Genomic DNA, 12,308 nt, shown 5'->3' with positions numbered 1-12,308 from the left:
GGCGCACAAACGGGAAGGTACGATCCACTACGCACTCTTTATGCCGTGACGGGGTGCATCAATGTTTTGCAGACTAAAATTACTTACTGCTCAGGTTAAAACCACTTACTGCTGAATAAAGTCTGACTTGGAATTTTAATAACTACAACAGGGGCCTATGTCTTCTTATTATTATTATTATTATTAATGAACTTAAGTATCTATAATTATGCCCCCATGAACATGGCAGCCTAGTTGGAAGACATAACGGCCCTCCGGATGTAATCGAAACTACCATGTGGCCCATGACAAAAAAAATGAGTTTGACACCCCTGATGTAAGACTAATAACCCTAACATTAGCAAAGGCTAATTTTATCAAGCATTGCTTCCACAGGGCTCTTCTGGCAGGGTTAATCTCCAATCCTCACATCAACGACCTTCACTTGGACATCAGCGGCTGCGAGGTATGTCGCACTTGAACACAATGGAATGAAGTTTTCTTGAAAGTGAATTCTCCTCATTCCTCTGCCCAGCTTCGATATGCAGGGGCTGCCGTCCTCCAAGACCTCTTTCCCAGAGTCTCCTCCATCGCCACTCTCGACATATCAGACAACGGTAGCGTGATGGGAGGCGACAGATCCCCCTCCCTGCTCTCATTGGCTCTGACCTCGCTTGTTTTTGTCTCATTTTGTCCCCGGGCGATTTTTTTGAGCTGCAGGTTTAGACGCAGACTTGCTCACGGTCCTGCCCGCCCTCGCCAGACACCCGTCGTTGAAACACCTTCACCTCGGCAAGAATTTCAACATCAAAAACAGGTGCGTCGCGTCACGCTCGATGCATCGGTTTTATTTGCATCTCACGTTTTGAAGAAAAGAAAAAAGAAGAAATGTCAGCACAGTGTAAGCAGCTGGAATGATCAGCTTTGTCGACTCTTCTTCACTTTTAATACGCTGTCAACTTCTCACTCGCTGTGCAGCTGCGGGAAAATGGCGGTAATTAGCCAAGGCTCATTCGCTTTCTGGCTTCGTGTCTTTACATCCGCAGGGTTCTTGACGAAGTCCTGCAGAAGTTGGTGCAGCTTATTCAGGAAGAAGAATGTGTGAGTGAGAAAAGAACCTTTCAAAATGGACACTTAGTGGGATTTTTTTGAATGATGATTATAAGAGAGAAAACTTGGGTGTTGTTTTGGATAACTTTTTCGCGCATGTTTGAGAATTTGAACAGTAGGAGGGCCCAAAAAAAAACATGGAGTCAGTTTTTGAGGGTCTTAATTTACTGGGGTCAAAGTGCTATCTTTGACAATAGCCCAAATTCTTATTGTTAACAAAAACAAACAAAGTGGATTCAGTCATGTAGCATTTTTATTATGTTTAATGTAGGTATGTTCTGTTGCACTCTCTTTATATTGTTTGTTCTTAATTTAAAAAAAAACAGTGCCCCCTAACCATAAATATGCGCAGAGCTTGAACATGTAAGTTACATAAATTTGCTCACAAATTTAAACTTTATATATATATGTGTATATATATATATGTATCTATATACGTATCTATATATGTATCTCTCTCTCTCTATATATATATATATATATATCTATATATATAGCCATGCTTATTTCTATTGCTATGGTGGAGGAAGTTCCCATAGAAAAGCCACACAAACAACATACAAACTCCACACAGTAGGGACCGACCTGGGATCAAACCCTCGACCCCAGAACTGCGAGGTGGACCTGCTAACCACTTGTCCACATGGCAGGGCTCATTTGAACAGATAAAAAATATTTGTCATTTACTGGTTACATTATTTTTTACTGGTAAAAAAACTGTCGTTATCGGATCGCTGTCGCCCCCCCCCCAAATTGATTTGAAGTTTTAAAAAAAGCATCCCTATAGTCACACAACATGAATTATTGCTTCTCCATGTTTGCCCCATGTTCCATCTCCTCTATATTACTTCAGACTCATGTACATTTGAATAATTCATAATTCCAGTGTGAAGCATTCTTGCGGTTCCTTTTCCAGGCCCTGCAAACCCTGTCACTGAACGATTCCCGCCTCCGTTCCCGAGGCACCGTGCTGGTCAACGCCTTGGGGAGCAACACTTGCCTGAGGAAAGTGGACCTTAGCGGCAATAACATGGACGACATCGGCGCCAAGATGCTCAGCAAGGCCTTGCAGATTAACACCACGCTTCGGTAAAGATTTGGGGGGTCCTTTAGGCCAGGGGTCTGGTTGCCAGGGTGAAAGAAGTGGATGATTTGGAGGCGTGTGTTTACCAAGTGCGTCTTCCTGACAGGAGCGTGACATGGGATCGCAACAACACTTCCGCGGCGGGATTTCTCGATGTGGCCAGAGCACTCGAACAGTAAGAGCGTGAACACGTAGTATTTTTAGTCTTGTTATTTATTGCTGGTTAAGTAGAACTAGTGTTTTTTTTTTTTTTTTTTTTTTAGGGCTGCACTTACTGATTATTTTAATCATACTGTATTGTGCTCATTATTTTTATTTTTTTGTAATGGTGAATGAACATTCTCATTTCTATCCCTTATTTAATTAACCTTTTACATGGTTTTTTTGTACATTTTAAGGGTAAAAATTGAAAATAGTGGATTTCAGTTTTTTTAAATCAATTTTAATTGTATTTGATAATGAGTACATGTATTTATTTAGACGGATATCCATGCATACATACAAAATACTAAAAATACTGTCATGGTTAATAATATTTAAAAATCAAATTTAGATTTAAATGAGAATTTAACATTTTGGGTACATCAACTAAAATGGAATGTCCACAAATTGGACGTCATGTCCTTATGAGGTTAGGCTTTTTTTTTTTTTTTTTTTAATGACCAAAAATACTCGCTTGCAGAAAGCATATATCTAATAAACAGTCGTACTCATTTGACAGATAAACTCCAATTAACTCACAAAACATAAACTTGCATTTTATGTTCATAATGCACAAAAGATGAAGGAATTGCGTCTCAAAAATATACAAATATTAGTCTTTTGAGTAGGATTTTCTTTTAGTCTTTAACGCTTTCATTACCATTGATAATTACAAACTTTCAATTATATGGCTTTTTACATTTTTCTTTCGACGGAAAACAGTTAAAAATGGTGCGACATATCCAAAGCATGAAAAAAAATCAGAATTTGGACAAGACTAGTTTATATGATTTATGACATTATTTTTACAAGTATAGTAGTGCATAATATATATTAATTTTGGCTTTTCTTTTGCAGTTTTTCTTCATTTCTTCCACCTTCCACCGAATGTGAATACAGAAATAGATGATTAAACAAGCACGGAGTTGTTGCCCTGCACTTTCTCAAGCAATTATATGAGCTAATCTAATTTGGGGTGCAAGAGCTGCAGCAACCCAACTTCAAATCGGCAACTCGAGCCTGGCAAATTGATGCTCTCCACGTTTGCTATCTTAAAATGCTCAGCCGCTGCTTGAGGCCGAGCAGGACATGCTCCGAGAGGGTATTAATCACGCCCTCGCGTAGACGGAATATCATAGGATGTACTCGTCCAGTGGGGGATATTGAACTTAGCTAACCCTGAAACATGCACGCCTGTGGATAAGTGGTTACCGCGCGTTGCTAATGCATTGCATTCCTTCTTCTTCTTTCCCATTTTAAGTAATTTCACCCTGCAATATATGCCTTTACCCCTGAGCGACATAAGCCAAGCGTACCGTAGCGCCCCCGAAAAGACCGAGCAGGCACTGACTAAGGTGGGTATGCGGTTTTTTTTTAAGGGTGGGGGTTTCGAATGTCTGACTTGGGTCCTTCCGTGTAGATCCAACGGGCGCTGGTGAGGAATAATCAGACTCAGCGGTTCTCGCAGCGTCAGGCTTTGAGGCTACACCAAGGGCTCGTTACAAGCACCGCCGAGCAGGTAGGGCTGGTGGTTAAAGCCATTTTTCGGGAGGAATTGTATCAAAATATTAGACTTATGGATAAATTGATTGCAGCGTGAAAGGATATGTCATTTTTTAATAGAGTGACAAAACAATCACCAAGAAAATCAAATTTCTGGCAAAAGAGACGATATTCTGGTAAACGAAGATTTAAAAAGGTCAATGTAACAACAAAAATATGACTCATCAAACTGACAAAAGATTGACAAAACAAAATTTTTTTAGTGAACAGTGGGGGGAAAAAAGGCAAAGATTTATAAAGGTAAAAAAAATATGACTCTTCAAAATGACAAACATGACAAAAAGATATGCTGAATGTATTCAAAAGATTGACAAAACAAAAAATGTATGTGAACAGTCTGAAAAAAAAGGTAAGGATTTAAAAAGGTAAAAAAATATGACTCATCAAACTGACAAACATGACCAAAAGATATGGTGAATGTATTCAAAAGATTGACAAAACAAAACAAAATTAAGTGAATAGTCTGAAAAAAGGACACTAAAACCCAGCAGATAAAAAGAAAAGTAAAAATTTTAATGACTAAAAATTACAAACATGACAAATTAATGCATAGTTAACAAAAAGCTAACCTGGATAAGAAAAAAATGTAAATAATTCAAAAAACAAAATCGGCAAACATGACAAATTAATGCATAGCTAACAAAAAGCTAACCTGAATAACAAAAAAATGAAATAATTAATTTTAAAAAAAGAAACAAATCAGCAAACATGACAAATTAATGCATAGCTAACAAAAAGCTAACCTGAATAAGAAAAAAAATGAAATAATTAATTTAAAAAAAAGAAAACAAATCGGCAAACATGACAAATTAATGCATAGCTAAGAAAACAAATCAGCAAACATGACAAATTAATGCATAGCTAACAAAAACCTAACCTGAATAAGAAAAATTCTGAAATGATTAATAAAAAAAAAGAAAAATGAAAATCAGCAAACATGAAAAATTATTAGCGGACAAAAATTAGTGCACAAAAATATGCTGAAACTGTTAAAGATTTTGTTTATTTGGCAAAAAGTACACCCAGCTGACAAAACACTCACCCATAACATTTTAAATGTTGAAAAGCTGAAAAATAAATCCAAGATTGACAAACATGGTGGCACAAAAGTCAGACAAATAGTTTTTTCTGCCGTTTCCAAGGTGATGGAGCGTCTGTGCGCACGAGTCCAGCAGCAGGTGTGCATGCTGCGAGGCGTCGGAGAAGCAGACGACATTCAAGCTGCCAAACAAGTGTTGAAGGAAGCTCGAAATTCCCGTGCGGTGAGCTTCGGAGAATTCGCTACACCATATTTTATGTTTACAGGGCAAAAATTGAATGTGTTTCTTCTTACTGCGCTTGAAGCTTTACCCCTCCCTGTGCGAACTGGCCCACGTACTCTCCGTGGACGGGCCGGTGCGCCAGCGTCTGGACTCGTTGGCTGGTGAACTCGCCAAAGCTGCGGACAAAGAGATGCAGGTACCTTGTAATTTTTGGTTCGTTTTACGAAGAAAATGACTATAGGCTGTGGCACAGTCCAATCTTTCCAATTTAGTGTAATGTCTCTACGAGCACTGGGCGGAGCGTTGCATTTTTTTCTCGTTAGTCTGTGCGAATGGCGGAGCGATCGCTAATACGAGAGGAGTATATACTACTTCTCGTTGGCAAGTGGTCGTGCGTTATAATATTGTGAGGACATTTGTGTGCATCATTTTGGGAATATTTTGAAGTGAATACAAAAGCAAACAACCCTCGATAGGTTGCATCTGAAAGTCAGGGTGGAGGCGGCGCAAATAGAGCCAACCCGGGAGAAGAAAGGTATCAAAATTTAAAACAAAATTAGAATTAAGTTTAGTGTAAGGTTAGATTAAACTTATTTTTAGAGCAGGGGTGTCAAACCGATTCCGCCGAGGGCTGTAGAGGGTCCTGGTCTTTGTTCCAACCGATCCAGTGCCGACATTTTAACCAATCAGGTGTCTTCTAAAATAAGTAGCACCTGACTTTAATTAACTGATTACACTTGCAAACGGTATCCTCTTGTTGAGTTGGAATGAAAACCTGCACCCACTGCGGCCCTTTGAGATCGGTTTGACACCCCTGTTTTAGAGTGTCTGCATCGTAATCCAAGTTCATTTAAATTTGTTTTTTTATGTTACGAGCGCGTTGCCGTGCAAAAAGTATCTCTCTCTTTCCCCTCTGTAAAATCTGTTTAATTTTAGTACTATTAAACATATTTTAGTAATATTAAACCACTAGTTATTTGTTACTTTGTTAATAGATGGCGAATTAGAACAAATAAATATGTTTTTACAATGCAATATCCTATTTTTGGTGTTTTTTCAGAGGGTTGGAACGAATTAATTTGTTTTTAGTTCATTCCTATGGGAAACGTTCGTTTGAGTTACGAGAAAATCGACATACGAGCTCAGTCCCGGAACGAATTAAGCTCGTATCTCGGATTTTAAGTAACAAGAAGAAGCTGAAGCCTGGTTTTCTCCGGCAGGTGATTGTCGATTCAATGGTGTCCCTCTGCCGCGAACTCTGCCCCTTGTCATCCGCGGCGGCGGAGCAGCTGACACCGCCGCTCTCGTCCGTCTCCGACCACGTGTCTGTTCCCCGCGCCGCCATTCGCTGCGCCCTTATGGAAAGAGCAGCGCAAGACGTCCATCGAGCCCTAGAGTAAGAAACGAAATAAGTTATTTCTCTGCTTCCTCAAAAAGAAATGAGTTTTGTTATCATTTTGCCTCCATTTTTGCTCTTCTTTATATTCCCTAGGGAAGTCAAACTATCCGTGGTGTCCTATCTCACCAACTCTATCGTGGACCAAATCCTTCAGGAACTGTATGCCACTCACAAGACGCTGGTAAATGGGTCAATTCAGAATTTGGGAACATTTTAGCTTACCGGGAGAAAACCCACGCAGACATGGGGAGAACTTCTAGAATCTTATAACTGCGGCACATTCAATTAAGGTTAACAATTTCCTAAAGATGTGAAAAATCGAAGACGGGGGCATAAATATGATCTACCCAAAGTTTGGCATATTGCAGGGGTAGGGAACCTACGGCTCGGGAGCCACATGTGGCTCTTTTGATGGGTGCATCTGGCTCTTTGCTAACCTGTGAGCTAAAATATGGAAATCGCTGGTGACAGAACTGAAATATTACATCTAGAACTGCTTTAATCTTCATTTTTTTTTGCAGTAGACTCTTCTGGAATGCATCCTCTCATTGATTAGCAACAGCATGAGAATCTTTCAAAAAATATTCAGTTTTTTTCACTTTAAAAGTGGTGAAATTACAAAAAAATTGAAAAGGCACTTGTTTACATGTATGTATTTTGACTTTTAAATTCGTAGTATGGCTCACAAGGAATAACATTGGAAAATATGAATTGTTTGTGGCTCTCTTCGTCAAAAAGGTTCCCGACCCCTGGCATATTGTGTGATAAACTGATTTCTGCTACTGCCATTTACGGTAAGCCATGCTGTGTCCAAGGCGCCTCCTTTAAATAGCGCTTTCCTTCACAGACCCGGCAGGTGTCTCATCTAAAACGCTGGGATGGTTCTTACGAAGATGCCACAGGCTGGAGATACAACCGACACAGAGACTCTCTAGACATCACTGAGGAGGAGCTCGGCACCTGTATAGTAAGTGAGGGTACGCTGTAAAAGAACAATAGGGACTTAGTATTCTTAGTTTTAATTAAAATAATGAGCAGTGATGGATGATCTTTCAACAGTTGGTATAGTCATTGATGTCCCGAGAGGAGTTCCTCAAGGATCCATTTTCAGTCCCCTTGTTTTCAATTTTTCAAAGTAACTTTTCTGTTCATTTGGAAGTACAGTCATATCTCTACTTACGAATGCCTCTAGATACGAACGTTTCAGGTTACGATTTTTTTTATATGCAAATGAGTGACTCAAGATACGAAATCCCCCCAAAACTAAATGCATTTCCTTATCTGTTTATTTTGAATTCCCCTTATTAAGCTATTAAAAACTTAAATGCAACGTGGCACATATTTTCACACAGACACACACACACATGGGGGGCATACGTAAAAGTCAAAAATGTACTACAAAGTGGACGGCACATTTTCATATGCGTTATTTATTTTAAGACATTAATTAATCATTTCCTTATAATTTTCTAATTTTTGTGTTTCCACACATTTCATACAAAATTGGGACACTGACCAATTTTCAAAGGTTTAGTTCAGGGGTAGGGAACCTATGGCTCGGGAGCCACATGTGGCTCTTTTGATGGGTGCATATGGCTCTGAGCTAAAATATGGAAACCGGTGGTGAGAGAGCCGAGTCCCGAATGCACCAATAGGAACGTCACGGCACTGTGGCATTCTTTTTTTTTTCATTAGAGTCTTCTGCATCCAGTCTCTCATTGATACTCATTGATACTCATTGATACTCATTGGTACTCATTGATACTCATTGATACTCATTGATACTCATTGATATTCACTGATATTCATTGATTAGCAACAGCGTAACAATGTTGTCAAAAGAATTCAGAGACTTTATGTACTTTAAAAGGAGTAAAATGACCAAAAAAATCGCACATTTTCATGTATTTTGACTTTTAAATTGTGAGTATGGCTCTCAAGGAGTAATATTTTAAAATAGGAATTGTTTTTGGCTCTCTCTTTCAAAAAGGTCCCCGACCCTTGGTTTAGTTGGTAGTTGTGTGAGGACTGTTGAACAAATTAGAGAATTTACATATAAAGTACACTTCTACTTACGGAATTTTCAAGTTCCGAAAAAAGTCTTGGAACCAATTCATTTCATAAGTAGAGATACGACTGTATCTTTACTATCAAACTATCATTCCAAGTCTTGCAACAGCTCACAGTTGTCAGTCTCAAGGGCTGCGCTGTCATCTTGTTTTTTATTCCACTCCTTTAAGTTCCTACAGCACATTGCCGAACAGAAAAAAAGCTTAAAAGACTTTTAAAAAATAAATCACACTGTCAAAAGCGCCCTTTTGGCCCTGGGTTGTCTCCGTATTCTTTAGTTTCGACTTTGATTCTGTCTCCAGTTTTTCAGCATCTTCCTCCCTTCCAGGATACAATAGCCATTAAGAAGCGCAGCTCAAGAACAAGACGAATCCGACCTGTCTCCACTAGGCTGAGTGAGTAGTTCCGCACATCCTGCCTCTGCCTCCCTGTTCCCGTCAGAACTCCAACCCCCCCTGCCGTGACACAAATTGCTCCATTAGCGTACTTTCTGATGAGCCAATTCTTCCCCTTTCATAGTCCCGCCGTCTGAAAAATTGGATTTTTTTTCCTCACCGACTAAGTAGGACATTTTAGAGCGACAACCCTGATTCAAATACCAATTGATTGGTAACTATTATGGACCCGAATATTATTTTAACCTGAAATCTGTATATTCAGGTCTCTGTGACGACTCCAGCTCCTCACCACCTCCTTCCATCGCTCCCTACTCCACACCTCTGTCCCGTTCGGTCTCCTGGGAGGGTCTGTCTGAGTTGCCCACGCACGGTCTGCCCCTCCACCACGTCACCAGGGTCCGGCCGAGACCTCCACGCAGGCATAAAGGAGGATATCAACCACCAGAGACAGTGAGGGGCCTTCCACTTATCAGCTTACTTACGTTGAATGGTCATGTTTAAGTGGCATTAGCAGTGAGAGACCTCCAATCCATTTAAAGTGGGAGGACTGGCTGCGGATGACCACTAGGGTTGGGGGATTATTGGATCATGATTAGTTGATTGCACGTTTATTATTCAACCTCAGCCAATTGCTGACCTTATTAATGATTGCAATTCCCCTTATTTAGTGATAGTAAACCGTACAAATGCAACACGGCACATATTTACTCACATAGGCCGCACTTAAAAGTTTAAAAATTTTCCCAAAGTGGACGTAGCGCCCAATCAGCGGGTGCGCCTTTTGTATGCAGTAAATTCAAAATTGTGTAGATGTCGCTGTATGACGCTGACAGCTAGATTGTCTTGGTAATTGCTTGCTGACGCGCTATATTTATAAAGTGAAAAGATGGATATGTGAAAGGGGAATGCGCATATTATGCTTAAAGCATGACAATATTAGCAGTCGACGATGACGTTTTCATCTGCTAACAGATTAGAGCCGAAATGGGTAAAACAAGATTGGTTGTACAAAAAAACTACTTAAAAAAAAATTGTTATCCCTTAAAAAAGTTGTTATACGGCGTAGACATTTTGAAAAGATCAGAAAACGTATAAAATACAGGAAAAATGTATCAGTTGACAGGTATGTATACATGGTTGGCGCCATTGCTAGTGCTCCGTCTCAATGCAAAAAGTATTTAATAATTCATCTTAGGGAATGACTGGAATAACATTTACTCTTTTTCAATGGTCCTATTCTGGCGATGCAATCGACAAGACAACCAGACTAAATTTGAGTAATCAGCGGAAATGTACTTTCCAGCAGTTCTGTCTGGACTGCAGTTCATGTCAAAAGATTTTACTGCTCTTCTCAGCTTGTTCTTGGTTATCATGCATCAAAATAACAGACAGTGTAAGTAGAGACCAATACAAACAAGAATGTACCATATTTTGCGCTCAACTGCTCACCACTTACCGGGCATTAGAAACATTAGAGAATAAATTTTTGGGATTACGTCACTCTTCTGGGAATGCCGACGCATTTGTTTAATTGCATTTATAAATAGAGGCTACTGGATATTATGTAACCCCTTTAAAATATTGTGTGTTTAGCAGTGTAGTGAAAATGGAGGAATAAGCCCTCTGGATGATGGACTGCCAGATTTCTATACTAAAAGAGTCCTTCCTGATAGGTAAGTGCTCTTCCTGCTGTTATTATATTTCTTGGTAATTGAAATGTCTTGATTCTTGGGATCAATGAAGCTCCCCGAGTGAAAGCGACTCTCGGATAAGTGGCGGCGAGATGCCGATCTTCATTACATCCAATTATTTAGAAGCATATTTGAAGCAGCATGCAGAGTCAGTGTTTTTAAGTCTTTGAAATAAACAGCTTGTCAAGGGTCCTTGAATGTATCAGTGAAATGTGTTTGCGGGCCATTTTGAGACTTTGCTCATTAAAAACTCATTGAGAAGAAATCTTGCACAATAAGAAATGCATCGGGAATGGTAGTGCTTTTTAATTTAGTCCTTGAAATTAAAAGTAAGATCTCACTTGCATAAGAGTACTTGAAAGAGTTAGTGAAGTGAATTTTAGACCGAGTTGAGCTTCTTCATAGGAAACACCCAAAAAAAATGCAACTTTTGATTAATCCAATAAAACCGAGAGTGATGAATGAAAAATATTTTCCTTTAAAACATGCCTTTTCAGAAACATTCATTTTCTGAACCTCTTTTTCAGAAACAATGATGGAATTGTCTTTTTTCCCCCCAAAAAATATGTTCTTCAGTTTGGGTCTTTCTATCTCAAAGTTTCTCAGTTTTGTCAATACGCTATTCAGATATTGCCCATTTTTTTCGCCCTATATTTCATTTAGCAAAAATATTAAAACGTACATTTATTCCTCAATGATGTTTCCTTAATTTCAGTATTGTAAATGGTAATATACATCAAACTTTGCGGTCACTTTAAAAAAAAATTCCATTTCAGAGCAGCTCTGCTTTGTCTTCATCTTCATCAATTCCTGTCAATAAGGTACCCCCTAAAAAAGAGGGAGGAAATAGAGCTAACACCTATCGTGCATTAAATGGTGTTGCCTAGCAACAGTCAAACTCCAGGAGACCAAACCGCAAATACGCAGGTGGTTAAGCCAAGTAGGTCGTGACAGAGTTGACTCAGGACGCTCGTAGCATGATTGCGCCAGACGGGAGCAAACATGTCTGACACCCCAACTATGACCTTCTTTTTTTTCCCCCCCTCTAGTCAACTCTCCTCCCTCCACACCACACACTCGCTGAGGAGAAAGAAACGACGGAACGTACTTGCCATCTTCGGTTTCCGCAGAAACCGCAACCAGACGCTACCCAACCAGGAGTCCGACGCCGAATTTTACGGCGATCATGCTGTTGCTACTGCAACCTTGGGGTTGGTACAGTCAAGTTTTCGCTAAATAATTTTTCGGACCCCGATGACCCTGGTCATGCCCCCAAAATGTAATTAATCGCGTTCATATTACACACAGTTCTGGGGAAAAGAATACATTACCTCCACCTTCCATGGATTTTACCTACTGGTAGAGGTATTAAAACTAACCTATGATGAAGAAAAAAAAGGATTTTTCTGTCTGTACAGTGGTACCTCGAGATACGAGCTTAATTCGTTCCGGGACTGAGCTCGTATGTCGATTTTCTCGTAACTCAAACGAACGTTAACCATTGAAATGAATTAAAAACAAATTAATTTGTTCCAACCCTCTGAAAAAACA

At 39.5% G+C, this 12,308-nt stretch overlaps 1 protein-coding gene across 5 annotated transcripts in view; it reads left to right on the top strand.

Annotated features, from left to right (window-relative positions):
• The window catches only part of LOC144079108 (capping protein, Arp2/3 and myosin-I linker protein 3-like), a 45,399-nt gene that overhangs the window by 17,242 nt on the left and 15,849 nt on the right, over positions 1-12,308 (top strand). For 4 of the 5 annotated variants that reach the window (XR_013301419.1, XR_013301420.1, XM_077607664.1 and 1 more), the window contains exons 17-33: positions 376-445; positions 515-596; positions 700-796; positions 1,026-1,080; positions 2,006-2,178; positions 2,280-2,348; positions 3,636-3,729; positions 3,795-3,893; positions 5,080-5,199; positions 5,282-5,395; positions 6,420-6,595; positions 6,692-6,779; positions 7,446-7,565; positions 8,997-9,063; positions 9,329-9,516; positions 10,660-10,739; positions 11,807-11,968. Coding sequence is in view for 3 of the 5 variants with exons in the window: in XM_077607664.1 (XP_077463790.1) it covers positions 376-445; positions 515-596; positions 700-796; positions 1,026-1,080; positions 2,006-2,178; positions 2,280-2,348; positions 3,636-3,729; positions 3,795-3,893; positions 5,080-5,199; positions 5,282-5,395; positions 6,420-6,595; positions 6,692-6,779; positions 7,446-7,565; positions 8,997-9,063; positions 9,329-9,516; positions 10,660-10,739; positions 11,807-11,968 (1,854 nt within the window). In the remaining 2 variants the exon portion in view is untranslated. The remainder of the gene's footprint in view (positions 1-375; positions 446-514; positions 597-699; positions 797-1,025; positions 1,081-2,005; positions 2,179-2,279; positions 2,349-3,635; positions 3,730-3,794; positions 3,894-5,079; positions 5,200-5,281; positions 5,396-6,419; positions 6,596-6,691; positions 6,780-7,445; positions 7,566-8,996; positions 9,064-9,328; positions 9,517-10,659; positions 10,740-11,806; positions 11,969-12,308) is intronic. The other variant, XM_077607662.1, reaches the window with a different exon arrangement.

This window comes from Stigmatopora argus, chromosome 8, assembly GCF_051989625.1.
Source record: "Stigmatopora argus isolate UIUO_Sarg chromosome 8, RoL_Sarg_1.0, whole genome shotgun sequence".
Classification (NCBI taxonomy): Eukaryota; Metazoa; Chordata; class Actinopteri; order Syngnathiformes; family Syngnathidae; genus Stigmatopora; species Stigmatopora argus.
This window is presented reverse-complemented; position numbering and strand designations above follow the sequence as displayed.